Here is a 17,547-nt window from a genome sequence, read left to right as displayed (position 1 = left end):
GTCTACTGGCTAGAGAAAGCCTAGACAGTGGCATCCTGAATCCTCCAATAACTTAGGAACTGAATACTGGATGAAACTATTGTGGTCTTGATGAATTAATTGATGCTATTAGCAGTGTTGTGACTACATAGGTGGTTTCCAAGAGAAAATGCCACTGTATATGTATTCTACTGAGATCCATTCTATCTTAGTCAAAATGCATTGAGTATGGGAAGATGAACACCTTGTTGGGAGTATATTATGTCGAATGCACAATTAGAGGTTAATTGTATCAATGTGGGACTGATGTGGTGGTTGTGACCGGTTCCTCAAACTACTTTAGAGAAGAGATGAACTGATTTGTGTGATATCTTTTCTTACTTATTTTTCTTGCATTTATGGAGCATTTGGAAAATATTTTAGACAAAAATAACTCATGGGTTTTTACATCTCTTAGGATTAGAAACTGCATCAATAATGGGTTATCCCATTGAGGACTGTATGCAATATATCCATTTGGTTTTTGGTTTGCAGGCCAGCCTGTGTCCTTCAGAACATTGAGCAAGAATATTTTCAGTTGATGGGATCATAAACTATTAAAATCTTGCCCAAAGATAGAGTCAATACGAACAAGGCTACCTTGGAGGAGGCTCAACATGCAACCTTTGATGAGAAGGGAGGGGCTGGGCCATGAAGAAGAGTGACAAGAAGTGACTACCTGAAGTTTTTCTTTATTGTCTTGTGCTTATAGATTTGGGTAATCCTGGACTTGAAAAGAGATTCAGTGATTTTAAGGTATTGACCAGAACACCCCAAAAACATTGCTTAGGAAAGAGTGATGAAAACCTAATCAAATTATACATTTGCTTATGACTTGGTATCTAATCTGTTTTGACATGAATATTGATGGTGCATAATGAACAAATTACGCTTATTTAGAAGTAGCTCCGATATATGATAAGTTGAGAGAAAGTTGCTAGAGGTGGTATGGACATGCAATGGAGACCTTTGAATGCACCGCCGAGGAGTGATATGTTCAGATTAGAGGAGCTAAAAGAGGTAGGGGCAGGTCTAAAATGGCTCTAGGAGTAGTAGTGAGGAAAGGCATGTGTAGCTTAGGACTCATTACACTACATGAACTAGACTACGAGTATAATGAGGGGAAAAAAGGAGCAATCATCTGTCTTCTTCCCTTGAAATTCTTCGAGATAGTAAGCCCAATCCAGCAAATATATGCAAATAACTTCTAGAAAGTTCTTGTATTTTCTTTCATTCCTAACTTGCATTTTAATTAATAAGGTTGTAGCTTGGGGAAGAAGCTGGGTCCCTAGGCTCAGATCTGTGGGAAATCATGCAAAACACAGCCCTCATGTTTTATGCTATAGACCAACCCGAGCTGAGCAGTTGCAGCCAATCCTCCTGATCCAGCCGATCTGTGGCCAATACAGTCTCCTTGAAATATTTCTATGGCTCGGTACAAATATCAGATAAGTGGTGGGTGACCCCGATACAGAATTGGCTGATATGCCCGATCTGATCCTGATACTTGAAACCATGGAAGTGTGATAATATTGATGCTCCCACTTCAATTGGTATCTAACTTAATGAAGCTTTAGCCTTAGATTGTTGCAATTATGTCGAGGTCATGGAGAATAAAATTAGACAGTATGCCTACATTGCATTGATTGATGTGGTGGTTTTGGCACCTGCTTTGATACTTACAGTTGACCAAAATTTCCTAGTCCAGGCATTTCAGGTCATAATTTCATGTCAAACGTATCACTTTGTTGGCATTTGAATGCTCGTCATATGTCTTTTTCTGCTTTCAAGCATAATTATTCTATGTATAAAGTACTTGTCCTTTATTTCTCTTTGTGTTTGTGTGTGATTCAGTCTGTGTTTGCAGGGTATGCAAGATATGAGAAACTGCTATGATAGCTTGCTTTCTGCAGCTGCTGCTACAGCAAATAGTGCTTATGGTACACAACTTCTTTTATAGATTTCTCATTTTTAATGTGTTGTAATGTAATGGGTACAAGGGTAATTCTGTCCTAGGGGTATTATTGTCATTTGCATCCATTCTAGAATGTTCCTCATCTAGTTATAAATAAAGAGGGCTGTGGACACATTGTTCATACGCCGCATTCAAGGATTTCCACATGGCATCAGAGCAGGAATCAATCCGAAAACCCTGGAGATAATTTTTTCTCAAATTTTTTTCTCCTCTCTCTCTCTTACGATCGAACCCTAGCCCCACCACACACTTCCGCCACCCCCCCCACTGGCAGCCTCTCTTCCGTCTCCCCTCCACTTTCCGCCTCCTCCCACCGCTTCCGCCAGCCCTTTTCTCGCCTCCCCACATCTTCGGCCACCACCACCACTTCCGCCAACCACCCCCTTCTCCAATTTTTCCGCCGTCCTAGACCCTTCTGCCTTTCCCTTTATTATTTGCGGAAGGGTTTTCCCTTTTTTTCCTTGTTCCCCGACTCCCTTCTCCACCCTTGGTGGTGAGTTGACTCCCACCAAGGGGTTTTTTGGGCTCTTGATGACTTAAGACCATTCGGCAGAATTTCTTTTTATCTTCCCGGTGATATTTTCTCTATAACCAGCCACCATGCCAGGAGATTCAGACATTTCCACAGCCACCTTTGGCCTCGAAGGCACGAATCAATGTGATTTCCTTCTGTTTCAGACTAGCTCCATTAAACTGAATGGAAGCAATTATTTGTTGTGGTCTCGCTCCTGCCTCTTTGCAATCGGTTCCTGTGGTCTTTCTGGCCATATCATGGCCGCAGTTGCCAAACCATCTGATGCTGGTTTTGGGCTTGACAAGTGGGTGACTTCCAATTTTCTTGTCATGTCCTACTTTGTTAACTGTATGGAGCAGGAAATCGCCGGGCGTTATCTTCTTCTTGACACAGCTGCAAAAATTTAGAAGACAGCCAAGGATACTTACTCTAAAGTTGGCAATGCTGCTGCTCGGTATGAGCTTCGCCAAAAAATTCTTCAGACTAAGCAACTGGAGCTGTCCCTTTCTCAGTATTACTCCAAGTTGTGTACCATGTGGCAACAATAGGATTTTTTGGGGACTTAAACTGCTACCTGTGAGACAGATGCAACTGGGTTTCAGAAATGGGAAGAGGACTTACGTGTGTTTGATTTTCTTGCTAGACTCACTATTGAGTTTGACCAGATCCGGGCTGCTGTCCTCCATCGTGATCCTCTTCCCTCCCTTGAACAGGCGTATTCTCTTATTGCTGCTGAGGATGATCGCCGGACTACTATGATTCAGCCTGCTACACAGGAACGATCTGCTCTTCCCTCTGGTTCTTAGTCTAGTACCCGTGGAAATTTTGCCCGTAGTATTGGGGCTGATCATACATGCGCTGATCGACCTCTTGTCAAATGTGATTATTATGGTCGGGAACGACACACAAAGGACCATTGTTGGAACCTTTAGGGCCGTCCGGCAGATATCCGGGGATGTGGTTCGGGTCATCCTTCCGGGCTAATCAGGCTGTCTTTGATGATCACTTCTCTGACCCGACCGTCCCTCTTTCTAGTGATGAGATGTAGCACCTCTGTACTTTGATGTCCCGGCTGGACACTATTGCTTCCTCTGCCTCTTCTACGGCTGCCTCTACCATTTCCTTGCCTGAAAATTCTGTTTCAGGTATGTCTTTTTGTGGTAGTTGCTCCTCTGTTGATCCCACATCATGGGTAATTGACTCTGGCACAATTGATCACATGATAGGTTCTTCTTCTCATTTTTTGAATTATTCTCCTTTACCTGGTAATTCCAAAGTTCGTGTTGCTGATGGTTCTCTCTCCCCTATCTCTAGGAAGGGAATCGTACAGTGTTTGCCATCTATGCGTATTTCCTCTGTTTTGCATGTTCCCAAATTTTCTAATAATCTCTTGTCTATAAGTAGTCTTACTAAAGATTTGCACTGCAAAGTCATCTTTTTTCCTTCTCACTGCTTGTTTTAGGACTTGGACATGGGTCGTACCATTGGTAGTGGTCAGGTGGTTGGTGGTCTCTATGTGCTCGATGGTTGTTCGTTTGCAAATTCTGCTTTGGCATCTCCTAGTTCTCCTACTGGCACCTCAGATTCTGCCCTTACTGAGCTTCATACATGGCATATGCATCTTGGCCATCCTTCCCTTGGAGTTTTATCTACTTTATTTCCGTCTTTGATTAAGAGATGTAATCAGAATAATATTAGTTGTGATGCTTGCATTTTTGCTAAACAAACTAGAGTTGTTTATCCTGTTTCTGATAATAGAAGTTTAGTTCCTTCTACTTTGATTCATTCGGATGTGTGGGGCCTTGCCCAGTGTGTGTCTAGTTTTGGGTTTCGTTGGTTCGTTACTTTTATTGATTGCTTTAGCCAGACTACCTAGGTCTACTTGATGAATCAGAAGAGTGATGTCTTTAGTTGTTTCCAGTTATTCCATAAGATGGTTCAGACTCAATTCGATGCTTGTGAGTAGATTGTGCGCACTGACAATGGGAAGGAGTACATGGACAGCCGGTTTCGCACTTACTTTGACTCACACGGGATTATCCACTAGACCTCCTGTGTCGACACGCCAGCCCAGAATGGTGTTGCCGAACGAAAAAACAGACAACCTTTGGAGGCTGCTCGCTCTCTTATGTTCGCCATGCATGTCCCTGCACAATTTGGGGGGGATGCTGTGCTTGCTGCCTCATATCTCATTAATCGGCTGCCATCTCGGGTCTTGGATGCTCGCTGACCTCTAGAGGTTCTGTTGGGGAGTTCCTCCTTTGTTTCCCCTCCAAAGGTGTTTGGGTGTGTTGTGTTTGCCTGTAATCACCACCATATTGGGAAGCTTGATCCTCGGGGTCTTCGATGTGTGTTCTAGGGATACTCTGCCACTCAAAAGGGCTATAAATGTTACCATCCTCCCACACGGCGATTGTTGATCTCTATGGATGTTGTGTTTCGTGAGTCTGAGGCTTATTTTTCGCCTACTATACCTCTTCAGGGGGAGCATCGGAGTGAAGAGGGGCCTCCTCTTATTGAACCATTGGAAGTTGAGATTTCTACTGTGGAAGAACCATCGACGGAAATAGAGATTCAAGATGGGATCACCGGACAGGAATAGGACCAGCCCCTAATACAAGGAGTTGTTGAGCAGCCTATTGTCCAGGGGGAGACTAGAAGAAAATATCCCTATTATGATGAGACGTTTGTCAGAGGAACTTGGCACAGAAAGACTACCACCACTGAACCATCTCCACCTGTACTTCCGGCTGCAAGTTCTCCTCAACATCCTTCGAGTTCCCCTCCTGGTAAGCCTGCCTATGATCCTAGTCTTGATTTGGTTATTGCTATTAGGAAGCCTAAAAGGAGTTGCACTCAACATCCTATTTCTAATTTTGTGTCTTATGCCCTTCCTTCCAAGCCTTTGCTACCGCTCTATCCTTTGTTTCTATTCCTAACTCTTGGCAGGAGGCTATTGCCGAGTAGAAGTGGAAAGAAGCAATGAATGAGGAGATGAATGCTCTGGAGAAAAAAAAAAATTGGGAGTTGACAACTCTTCCTCCTGGAAAGAAACCAGTCGATTGTAAATGGGTCTTCGCCATCAAACAAAAAGCAGATGGGTCTGTTGAAAAATACAAAGCCAGATTAATGGCAAAGGGCTTTACCTAAACCCATGGCATTGATTACCAGGAAACATTCGCCCCTATTGCGAAAATGAACACAGTCAGAGTAATTATCTCTTATGCGGTTAATCAGGGTTGGGAACTTCAACAACTTGATGTAAAGAATGCCTTCCTCCATGGTGATCTTGAGGAGGAAGTTTACATGAAAATTCCTCCAGGATTTACTACTTTAAAGACTAGAGGAAAGGTATGTCATTTGAAAAAAGCTTTGTATAGGTTGAAGCAGTCTCCAAGAGCCTAGTTTGGGAGATTTCATAAAGCTATGGTGTCAAATGGCTACAAGTAGAGTAATGCTGATCACACATTATTTATCAAGAAATAAGGGCAGCATATCACAATGCTAATTGTCTATGTCGGCGACATTGTGATTACAGGAAGTGGCACTGAAGAAATAAAGAAGTTGAAGAAGTACTTGGGTATTGAATTTGAAGTGAAGGATCAACTCAGATATTTCTTGGGAATTGAGGTTGCCCATTCAGCTCGTGGCATCTCTCTATCCCAACGAAAATATACCCTTGATCTGCTCAGTGAAACTGGAATGTTAGGGTGCAAACTTGCAAACACACCTCTGGAGCCTAATACTCATTTGAAGAGTAAGGACGGAGATCCTGTTGATAAAGGCAGCTACCAGAGATTTGTTGGCCGCTTGATATACTTATCACATACCCGGCCTGATACAGCCTTTGCCGTGAGCTTGGTCAGTCAATATATGCATGACCCTCATTCGTCTCATTTGGAAGCTGCCTACAGAATTTTAAGATACTTGAAGTCTTCTCCTGGAAAGGGAATCTTATACTTTCTTCATGGCCATATTCGAGTTGAAGCATACACAGTTGCCGACTGGGCTGGTTGCCCTGATGATAGGAGATCTACTTCAGGATACTGCACCTTTGTTGGAGGTAACTTAGTCAATTGGTGGAGCAAGAAGCAGTCTGTTGTTGCCCGATCAAGTGCTGAAGCTGAATTCCGAGCCATGACACATGGAGTTTGTAAGTTACTGTGGTTAGAAGGCCTTCTTCAGGATTTACACCTTCCAATAACTCTACCCCTGCATCTCTACTGTGACAGTAAATTTGCCGTTAGTATAGCACACAATCCTGTCCAACATGACCGTACCAAGCATGTGGAGGTTGATAGGCACTTCATTAAAGAGAAGCTGGAGCAAGGAGTTGTGTGTGTCCCATTTGTTCAGTCCAGTGATGAACTGGCTAATGTTCTTCCTAAAAGTCTTTGTTTCAAGTCTTTTTTCTGTAGTTAGGAAGTTGGGCATGGTTGATATATATGTACCAACTTGAGGGGGAGTGTTGTAATGTAATGGGTACAAGGGTAATTCTGTCCTAGGGGTATTATTGTCATTTGTATCCATTCTGGAATGTTCCTCATCTAGCTATAAATAAAGAGGGCTGTGGACACATTGTTCATAAGCCACATTCAAGGATTTCCACATAATGATTTTTCTATATTCTGTAGGTAGTTTCTTTGTATCTACTGTTATGAATTATAGGACATGTCTTCTGATGAGAAAAAAAAGATCGAGTAAAGGAGAAAAGAGGGAGCTAGTTGCTGCTTCTTTTATAAGCAGAGAAGCTGATGCAGGCAGTGATCAAGTGATCTAAATTATGCCTGCAGGTAATGGGCCCAACGGAATCCAATGAAGAAATCCCTAAACAGAATATGTACAGGGTGAGAATTCCAGGAGAAACTAAAAAAGTTAGGTCAATTGAGATATTGAATGACCTAAGATCCTGATATTTAAATCATTTTCCCTACAAGACTTTCCAAACCATGAAGTTAATAGAAAAGAGATTTCTCTCTGATTTATAGTCCTTTGATTTGATTTTCAAATCTGGGAAGAATTCTGACATATGCAATAGTAAAGATTAAAGATGGATCTAAACAGAGAATTAAATGAAGAATTTTATATAAATCAGTAAAGAAATAAAAATGAATTGTAAAAAGAAACTGGAGTTATGAACTGAAATAAGATCTAAACACAAAATCAGTTCGAGCGACAGGACAAATGAAAAAGGCCTTCAAGCACAGGTTTAGCAGAACCGCCATGAAACAAGCTCAAGTTAAAGGAGAAGAGGAAGAAAACAGAAAGAAAGTTGCAGCATAAAATATCAGACATCCATGCTGTGACACTTGGATTTCCACCATAAAGCCTCCCGCAGCTTTACCCAAGTAACCGATGGTCAATCCATTATCCAAAACCACTAAAGTAATGTGTTTGCAGCCCTATATATTGACACAGGACTTCTAGTGCAGCCAATGGTTCCACTTCCACACCTTATATTTTTCTCAAGATAGATCTCCTCAACCAACTTAACTACTGACTCTTTAAGGACTCAGCAGCCAACTCGTAGTAACTCTCTAAAGTAGCATAAGTAAAGGGCGAATCTAAACAACAAGCTTTCTTATTAATACCATTCATTGGGGCCCACAATTAAATGAACTAAATGGTCTAATAACCCACTCATAGTTTGACTTAAATAAACAGTGCATTTTTTTATTTTTTTTTGATAACGGCAAAATCTTTATTAATGGAAAAAGGAGAAGGTACAGAGGCTGTGATGGCCAAGCCAGAACTGCCAAAACAGAAATTGTACCTGTTAAAATAGATTTAGTGATCCCTAACTAATCCTGCAGGGAGATGGAGCTCTCGAGGTTCACCTCAACCTATAAACACCCTATCTTGCCAATTTATCAATTCCTCCCCAAATATAAGAATCAAATTTATTCCCTATGAAACAAACTCAGGCTATGTTACATGCAAGGATCAAGAACTCGGTGCTAACACTGGTTTCGACCAGCCAGAAATCGAGGTTCTCAAGTTTCGACTACATCTTTGTCAAAACCTGGTACTTTATCCTAGCCAAAAGTTGTTTTTTTGCTCTGATTCTTGTTGTTCTGCCTATTTTTGACATTTTGAATCTAATCCATGCATTAGTTTCACATAGAGAATACTCAAAATAATACTTGTGGTTTTGACCAAAGTTTGATACTGTGTATTGTTCTTAGACATGGCTCTTAGACAAAATTGCTTTCCAACAAATCCGAGATTGCTTAAATCTGATTTATATTGAAGGAGTTATGTTCCGGTCAAACTTAATTTGGTGTGCACGAATGCTGTTTAAAATCGCTTCGAATGGAAATAAATTTTTAGACATAAAAGCAAATGAATATTTTACCGTACTTTTTTTTAGCAATGTTTTATCATATTAACATTTATGGAATTTTTAGATTTGAGAACCACCCCAGTATTTAAAAGTTGAAAATTGCACCTATGCCAAAAATCTAGTTTTGTTCTTGAATTTTTTTTTGGGGGGGGGGGGGGGGTTGACTTTTTATCGTTTAGAATTTAATTTTTTAACTATTTTTATTGGATTCAAATAGGGGGTATTAAATGATATTTGGCATAGATAAGTGCCTGTCCTGGTTTCGAGCCACATTTTCTCAAGTTTCCAAGGGTATAAGTGAATTTATATAGGTGTTCAGGTCGAAACTTGTGAAATTACCGAAATATGGCCAAAACAGGGTCGAAACCTGTCAAAACCATGTGAAACCAGGTCGAATTTAAAGTCAACCCACATCTCGTCTTGGTAGGCTGCGAATCCAAGACAACTTGGTCAAAGCCGCCTGCTTTTTCGACCGAGTTCTTCTTCCATGGTGACATGTCCTCTTGGATGCTCCTGCATCAGAGCCTTATACACCTTATTCAGTTGTTCCGATGCGTATTATCAAGTAAACACTACAGTTAATTTCCTCCAAAATACAAGAATCAAATTTATTCCCTGAAACAAACCCAGGTGATGAGATATCGCCTCTTGTATACTCTCGCATCAGAACCTATTAGACCTTGTTCCGATGCATATGTTAAGTTTCAATATGGTCTCATTGGAGGTTATTCTAAAGCTTCAGCATTGAACAAATGCTAGTTTTGAGTAGCATTTTTGATACATCTCAAAATTAAGGATTCTGACTTTGCTGATTGATGGGTCTCAGTCCACTAAACAGCAAGCAAGACTTCCAACCCAACAATAGGATTGAATGTACTGGATAACAGCAGGTGAAACCCTCTTTAATAGCAGCGATAGGGCAGTGTTAAGCCTAAGATTAAGGCCAACAGTGTAGGGAACCAATACAATAATTAAACCCCATATCAGTTTCAGTCCAGAGAATGATCTCACAGTATAACAGTACAGTTAATGTAATGGTCACCTGCTGTCTACATTAGTAACTTAAAAAAATCCTTGTTCCACAGGTCAGAATACTGCCATTATGATGTAAAACGGTAACTAACAAACACAGCAAGACATTCCCACACTCTCAATTGCAACAGTAAACCAGAAACTGAAATAACAGAATATTCCCAAAATAGTAACTTAAGGAGAACACTAATATAGCCCGAAGGCCAACTCTGATGGAGCCCCACTTCCAGTCGAAGGTAGGGTACAAGGAGGCCTTCAACTCTTAAAAAACTTAGCCCCATCTGACGGCTAGATCAATAGCTATGAATGTGATCCAAAATTAGAAGCATAAGATTCACTGATTCAGATTTAGTAACTTACAGCGCAGAAGTTTTCAGCCATGGATTGGCCTTAAAACTACTGTTGAAGATGGCCATGGATTGGGTGAACAACATACTAGAATACGGGTCTCAGTTAATGGAGGGATAAAGAGATATCACCACTTTAAATTTTCTGCCAGAATTTTCCAGAACCAGAGTTGCCACAAGATATTTTTTGAACTCCAATCTTCAGACTGTTGATGAAGCTTGATAGGACTGGTTATGGAACATCAACAACACTTCCGTTGGTCTTCAAAGATGGTCTCCCACAGAACACAGTTTCAGTGTATGAAATAGTATCTGTGAACGAGAGAAAGTAGAAAAGGAGAAGAAGAAGAAGATGATAATGATGACGACTTCTCACCTATGGGAAGAAGATGATGATGACGATGACGACTTCTCACCTATGGCTTTGGTCAGTCTCTCACTGACCTTGGTCTCACACCATCTGTATCTCACAGTGGGCTAGCTGCCCCTTCCGCTTTATGGCCACAGTACAAAATTAGCAACCCTTCTATTGTGCGGGGTTACTTGGCTGCCAAGATATTTAGGAACTTCTAGAAAGAACATCCCTTGCTATTAAAAAAATTAGAAATTTACAAGAATAGAGACTAAAACGAAATAGTAGCTACTAAAAGATCTTTGCAGCTGCAATTCTCTTCCACACAAAATAGCTTCATGGGGCCCACACCAAGTCCACATGAACAATACTTCTTCCTGGAACTGCATCACTGATACTATGACCCCTTCCAGAACTCCTTGAGATGGCATGTACAAGTGCAATGCTAAAGGTTTTAGTGGCGAGGCTTGTGGGTAATTTAATTCCTATAAAAAATAGTTGTCATGGCTCCACGGCTATCCACAACGGTGGCCGTTTGTCTTGATTGCTGGGTGATGTGTTGCGAGGCCAAGACACCCAATGCGAGCACTATCTGTTATTATATCCAGGTTATATTTTCCAGGTACTTAATCATCTTGTAATAAAGGTCCAAATGGGGTAAAAGGTGAATATTGAAACATAAAGGGTAGAAATGAGATATGATTGAAATCTATAACATGTGGAGGTCAAGATCATCATGTTTTGGGTCCGAGTGCCTTGGGATAGTGGGCTACTAGTTGCCTCGGGCCTTACCGCCTTAAGAGGTGCCTTGTTGCCAAGGTAACACCCTTGAAACTTTTGCACCAGAAAATGTACAGAAAGACAGCACATTGACAAACTTCACTTTTCATTTTTAAATAGATATTTTATTCTGATAAGATGCAGAATCACTCCTTTACCTGTTATATAGTCATAGTAGATGGACGTGTACTCTTGTGTCTGCCATTTGAAGTTCATTCTGTAATAAGTTCCAAATCTATTAAAAAAAATCTAATACAAATCCCAAAACTTAAGAGAAAGGAGGGGTTCCATTGCTTTCTTGCCCATGAACTTCCATTATGTTTAACTCTCTGCCCATCTCTCCACTTTTGCATGCAGAGAAACTAACACAACCACACCCCTGAAAAAAAAAAAAGATGGCTAATTACATTTTCATATGTATCTAGTTTTAATCTATATCCATTTCGCTCGCTATTGCTAGTACAACAACAACAACAACAACAACAACTTAGCCTTATCCCTGAATAAAGTCAGTCCTCCGAACTGGGGCGTCTGAAGGCCTACAATGGACACATGGCCATACCACCTCAAACGATTTTTTCGAAGCTTATCTTGAATCGGGGCTACTCCCAAACAAGCTCTAATATGGTCATTCCTTACTTTATCCTTCCTGGTTTAGCCACTCATTCATCTCAAGATCCTCATCTCTGCTACGCTTAACTTATTTATATGACACTTCTTAATTGCCTACCACTCTGTAATATACATCATAGTGGGTCTTATGACTGTCTTGTAAAACTTTCTTTTAAAGGGATCCGTCGATCACATAACACTCCGGTTGCACCTCTCCACTTCATCCACCCTACTTTAATCCTCTGTGCGACATCATCTTCTATATCACCTTTCATACTAATAATCGATCCTAGATACCTAAAATGGCTACTTTGTGGAATCTCCATCCCATCAATTTTCAGTCCCTCTTTCTTCGTCCCGGAGTTGCTAAAGTTACATACCATATATTCTGTCTTCGTTCTACTTATTTTAGACCTTTTGATTCCAAGGTTGATCTCCATAACTCCAGTTTGGCATTAATCCCAGCCTTTGTCTCATCTGCCAAAACAATGTCATCAGCAAAAAGCATGCACCAAAGTACCTCATCTTGGATGTCTTTGGTTAACTCATCCATGATAAGCGCAAACAGATAAGGGCTTAAAGCTGACCCTTGATGTAACCCAACTGTAATTGGGAATTCACTACTTTGACTCCCCACGGTTCTTACACTAGTCACCACTCCATCATACATGTCTTTAAATATGTCCGCATATTTACTTCAAACATTTCTCCTTCCTAGCACTTGCCAGATTTAATCTCTAGGAACTCCGTCATAAGCTTTTTCAAGGTCAATAAAGACCATATGGAGATCCTTCTTACTCTCTCTAAATCTTTCCATGAGTCTCCTTAGTAAATAGATAGCTTCTGTAGTCGATCTTCTTGGCATAAAAACAAATTGGTTCTCTGAAATAATGGTCTCTTTTCTTAGGCGTGTTTCAATAACCCTCTTCCATAATTTCATAGTATGATTCATTAGTTTTATGCCTCCTATAGTTGTTGTAACTTTGGATATCACCTTTATTTTTGTAAATTGGGACCACAAAGCTTCTCCTCCATTCATTTGGCATTCTCTCGGTGCACACAATCTTATTAAAAAGCTTAGTTAACCAAGATAAGCCACCGATCCCTATGCTCTTCCTTGCTATTGCTAGTCTGATTTTTCCCCCCTATTATAGGCATCTTTCTTTTTTTGGTCCTATCTTTGATGCGATCCCGGGGTCAAAACCCTAAGGTTGGGGTCGTTATGAGCCCACCCTAGTAATAGAGGACTCAAATCAAGAATATTAGTGACAAAACAGTAAATAAATTGAAGTTGCAAATGGGTAGTGGCAATCTGGTAAACAACCAGATTATTAGAGAGGGTACTTGGTATGTAAAAGATTTAAAGACACAATAGGTATTAGGATTTATTGTTTAGGGATAAACTTGGAAGGGTCTATAAAATATGGACAAAAGAAGATAAAGGAAGAAGGGAGGGGTATTATAGGAGATACAATAAAAGAAAAAGATAAATATTAGTATTGTGTGGGGTGGGGTGGGTAAAGGTTGTCTTCAACTTCCAGCCAAAGGTGGAAGAGCCAACAACAAGGGGAAGGACTTGCGAGTGAAGGGTCTCTCTTGAAGGAATTCCGACAGACTTGAAACTGAAGAGGAAAGTCGATATCGAGGAGATCTACTGATCCTACACCATCAACAATCCAGATTGAAGGGGAGGAGATCAAATTGAGGTCTGCGATAGTGCGATGGCTACCTGTTGGTAGTTGCAGGTTTGGTGCTCACAGAATAGGGAGTATTTGGCAGCTGGGAACCCAGGTTTCAGGTCGCCCTAGGGTGGTGATCTTAATCATCTTATGCATAAAATATGAGGAGGAAAGAAGAGAAGATGAGAAAGAACAGTCCTGATTCCACTATCGTGAGAGATTATGCACCGGAACAGGGGATGGGGAAAGGAAAACAGAGAAGGAGGAGAAGAAAGAAGGGATATGGAGGAGAAGGCCACACAGCCAGCACTCAAATAACTCAACACTCATTCATTGTCAATCTAGTTTATTCTCAATAACAGGTTACATGACCGGTTACTTATATATACTTAAGAATCGAAATCGATTCTGATTTCATACCTTGATTTGGCAGGTCAGCCAAAACTACTCGAGTGAATATTTGCCACACTGCCCTCTCCCTTTTTATTTTGGCTTGCTGCTACATTTATTTGTCAGTTTATGTATCTAGGATTTGTTTTTTTATCCTTTTGAAACAATTTTGAAGTCCCTTAGGCTGTGTAAACAATGACTGACTTTGATAACTTTTGTTCAAATTCCCAATGTTTCAAATGCGAAGTTTGAACTAGACTTTGGTGATTAATTGATCAATGGTCCTGCCCAAATTTTGATTTTACCATTATCATTTTATGGAGCATTGCTTCGAAGAAATTTCCTCACCTAATTGTGCCTGTTTCAGAGTTCTCAGAGTCACTGCGGGAAATGGGTTCCTGTCTGCTGGAGAAAACTGCACTGAATGATGATGAAGACAGCGGTAAATGATTAGTTGACTTTACCTTGCAACTTATACTGTTGATTGTTTTCTCTGCTATTTCTAATTTTTGACTTGGGACCTATAAAATAACTGAGTTGGGAGAAAAGAGCTCTTTCATCTGCAGCATCATTCCATATCATAATCTAGCAACAGCGCAATATTTACCTCACAAATATCCTCATGGAGTTGGTGCACTTTTACTTTCAGTATCTTATAGAAAAAGAATTTTCCCAGTGTTTCCTGAATTTTCTTTTATTTTTATTTTCCAGAAGAAATTTTGTTTGACTTGCGAAAGGGATATTTGGCTGAACCAGTCATTCTCTCCTTAAGAATTAAGAAATGAAAGAAAGAAAGCCAGTGATTTGGTTGGTCTACTCACCAACATTATTTATGATATTAGAAACAAAGTAATTATCTCAAATAATTATTTGGAAAGGGGGATATTAATATTGTACGCTGGGCTTTCCATTTTTTTCTTAACAACTAGCATTTCACAGGGATGCTCTGGTTATGAGGAGAAAAGCTACAATTGTGTTTGTTTTAATTTTATGCAGGTAGGGTTTTGTTAATGCTGGGGAAAGTGCAGTTTGAGCTTCAAAAACTTGTTGATAACTATGTGAGTCTTGATTTTATGCTACAAACCCTGCTACATTCCTTCGTAATTATCTATTTTTGGCAAAAGCACTCATTTTATAATTCTAATGACTTATGCTTTTCTTTTTCTTTGAAAATTATTTCAGCGCTCTCATATTTTCCAGACAATTACAACGCCATCAGAATCTCTTCTTAATGAACTTCGAACAGTGGAGGTTTGTTTTAATGCATTCTTTTATCTCTTAAAATATGTGATAAGTGTGATTGGTTTCTGATCTCATGCTAGAGTGCCTCTATTTCCTGGATGTTTTATTTTCTTTCCTTAACAATCTTTTTCAAACACCGACTTAATTCTTTTTTATAAATGGTACTTTTAACTTTTAGTTTGAATAGTGCTACTTTGTTTGTTAAGACAATGTGAAGACTCTTTTGGCTGTTGGAAGATAAACAGATCTTGAGTCGATATATCCATGTCCAAAATTTATAGTGTAGACATTTGAATCAAGATTTCAAGTCTTGGTTTTGGCATCAATGAGTCATAGTAATAATTAAGACACAATTTTAGATGTTTGAATTTTATTATGAGCTTGGAGGGGCCCAACCAAGCACATAACCAATTTCTTCAAGATGCTGCTGAATTGCTGGAAATTTAGTGCAAAAAATAAGAGAAGATTAGTTAAAATTTCCTGATGCTTTTCCTCAGCCTGTTATCTCACTTGGTATTGGTGTCACATGCCTTTTGTGAGTGGGGAAACTTTTTCTTGAAGGGCTTGTGTTGTCCTAGTTTTGGTCCATTATCTGAGAAATTATGCTCTTTTGTTTTCTCAGAGTTGTATACTTGCAGCTTTTTATTAGCAGGAAAAATCCTTAAGTAGCATCATGTGCAGCATTTGTTTAAAGGCATCTTGGTGGATATATTACACTATGGGAGTCCATTATTTTGTTCTTACAGGTGGCAAGAGCTAGGGTGAACTAATGTGACAGCCACCTCTGAATGGGATTGCTAAAATTTAATTTTCTTTTCTTTTGGAGTGATTGGGTTATGGGATGGGGCTACTAATGAAACCAGACAATTTAGTGGAACAGGTGGTGGTTAGACCTCAAATTGGTTTTGGGACAGCTTACCTGTATTGCATTTGCTCATCTCAATTATCTTGGGGGTCGGAGGACCACTTTATTCTGTTGTAGGACAACTTTACTCTTTATTCTTTTACACATGATTCTTACCTGTCAAAATAATTTTAAAGGGTTTAACTTGTTATCACCACGTTGATGACATTCGACTTTGTAATCATGTATCATTTCCGCTACGTGGCAAATCAGATGGAGCTGAAATTTTGTGGACAAGAAGACCCCATGATACCCATTTCACATCTCAAGTTCAGGCCAATCGGAGTTGCCCACATTGAAGAACAAACCAGTAAAAAACAAGGACAAAAGGGATAAACATGGAAAGGAATGCCATTACCTGGAAGGGGAAATGATTGAATTTGAGGCTGCAATTTATCATGTGGCTAATCCAGAGCATTTCTTAGATGTCCAATGGTCGGATTTGCCACATCACAATTCCACATGACAGATTGAGAACCATAGTTACAATCCATTTGTCACCATTTGTTGTGACAACAAGATTTTCCCAATTTAAAACCTTGATTTGGATGCAAAAGGTATGCCATTTGGATTTGAGGCATTTTAATCTGACCAACCCTAAATAAGAAAATCCACCGATGCATTTCTGGCATTTGACATGTCTTTTCGAAAATTGACATCTGAAAATTATCTGAAGACAGAAGACCTCACCTGGACAGATGTCCAATGTGGAGTGCAAGCTGGTCACTCCTTTTTGGAAGGCAAGGGTTAAATTGAACAAGGCTTGCAGTAGAGTTTATTTCTTGGGCCTAAGGTTCCAAATTTATGTTTCGATCAGGATTTCGACCCTGGTCATAACTGAAATATACCATTGAAATCTGCGAAATAGGCTCAAAATTTGGTCCATTTCACAGGTCAACTCGAAATGGCTATTTAGGTGGCCAAATGATGGAATTTCGCTTTGGAACTTCTTGTAGTGCCTATGTAAGTATGTTTTCATATGTTTGAATCATTAGATTGGGGAAGAAAAACCCAAAGTGGTAGTTTGGCTTTGGACCCTAAGTTGCTAGTGTACGCTGTAGCATACTGTATCCTTTCCCCTATGTAGCTTATACACATAATTTCGTCCTATAACATACAAAAGTCAGTGAAAATGATTAAACTATGCAATAGGAATGAAACAACAATAAAATTGGAAAGCAGTACACAATTTTGACCATTTCGAGCAAAATTTCGACTTTCGGTCATTTTTTGCCAAAATGTCAAGCAAAACCTCGTAAACCTGTCAAGTCACATGTGTTTACATTTTGACCAGGGTCGGAACCGATATAAATCGTTGAAATTTCAGTATTTTGACTGAGATTTTGAACTATGCTTCTG

At 39.8% G+C, this 17,547-nt stretch overlaps 1 protein-coding gene across 2 annotated transcripts in view; it reads left to right on the top strand.

The window, feature by feature from the left end:
- LOC122656189 (uncharacterized protein At2g33490-like) overlaps positions 1–17,547 on the top strand; it is a 32,108-nt gene that overhangs the window by 5,409 nt on the left and 9,152 nt on the right. Inside the window, exons 2-5 of one of the 2 annotated variants that reach the window (XM_043850657.1) lie at positions 1,886–1,958; positions 14,410–14,484; positions 15,039–15,100; positions 15,225–15,293. In XM_043850657.1, the coding sequence (XP_043706592.1) occupies positions 1,886–1,958; positions 14,410–14,484; positions 15,039–15,100; positions 15,225–15,293 (279 nt within the window). Of the gene's footprint in view, positions 1–1,885; positions 1,959–14,409; positions 14,523–15,038; positions 15,101–15,224; positions 15,294–17,547 lie in introns of those variants that run through there. The other variant, XM_043850658.1, reaches the window with a different exon arrangement.

This window comes from Telopea speciosissima, chromosome 3 (assembly GCF_018873765.1).
Source record: "Telopea speciosissima isolate NSW1024214 ecotype Mountain lineage chromosome 3, Tspe_v1, whole genome shotgun sequence".
NCBI classification, from domain to species: Eukaryota; Viridiplantae; Streptophyta; class Magnoliopsida; order Proteales; family Proteaceae; genus Telopea; species Telopea speciosissima.
Note: the sequence above shows the minus strand (reverse complement) of the source record. Positions and strands in the feature narration are given on the sequence as shown.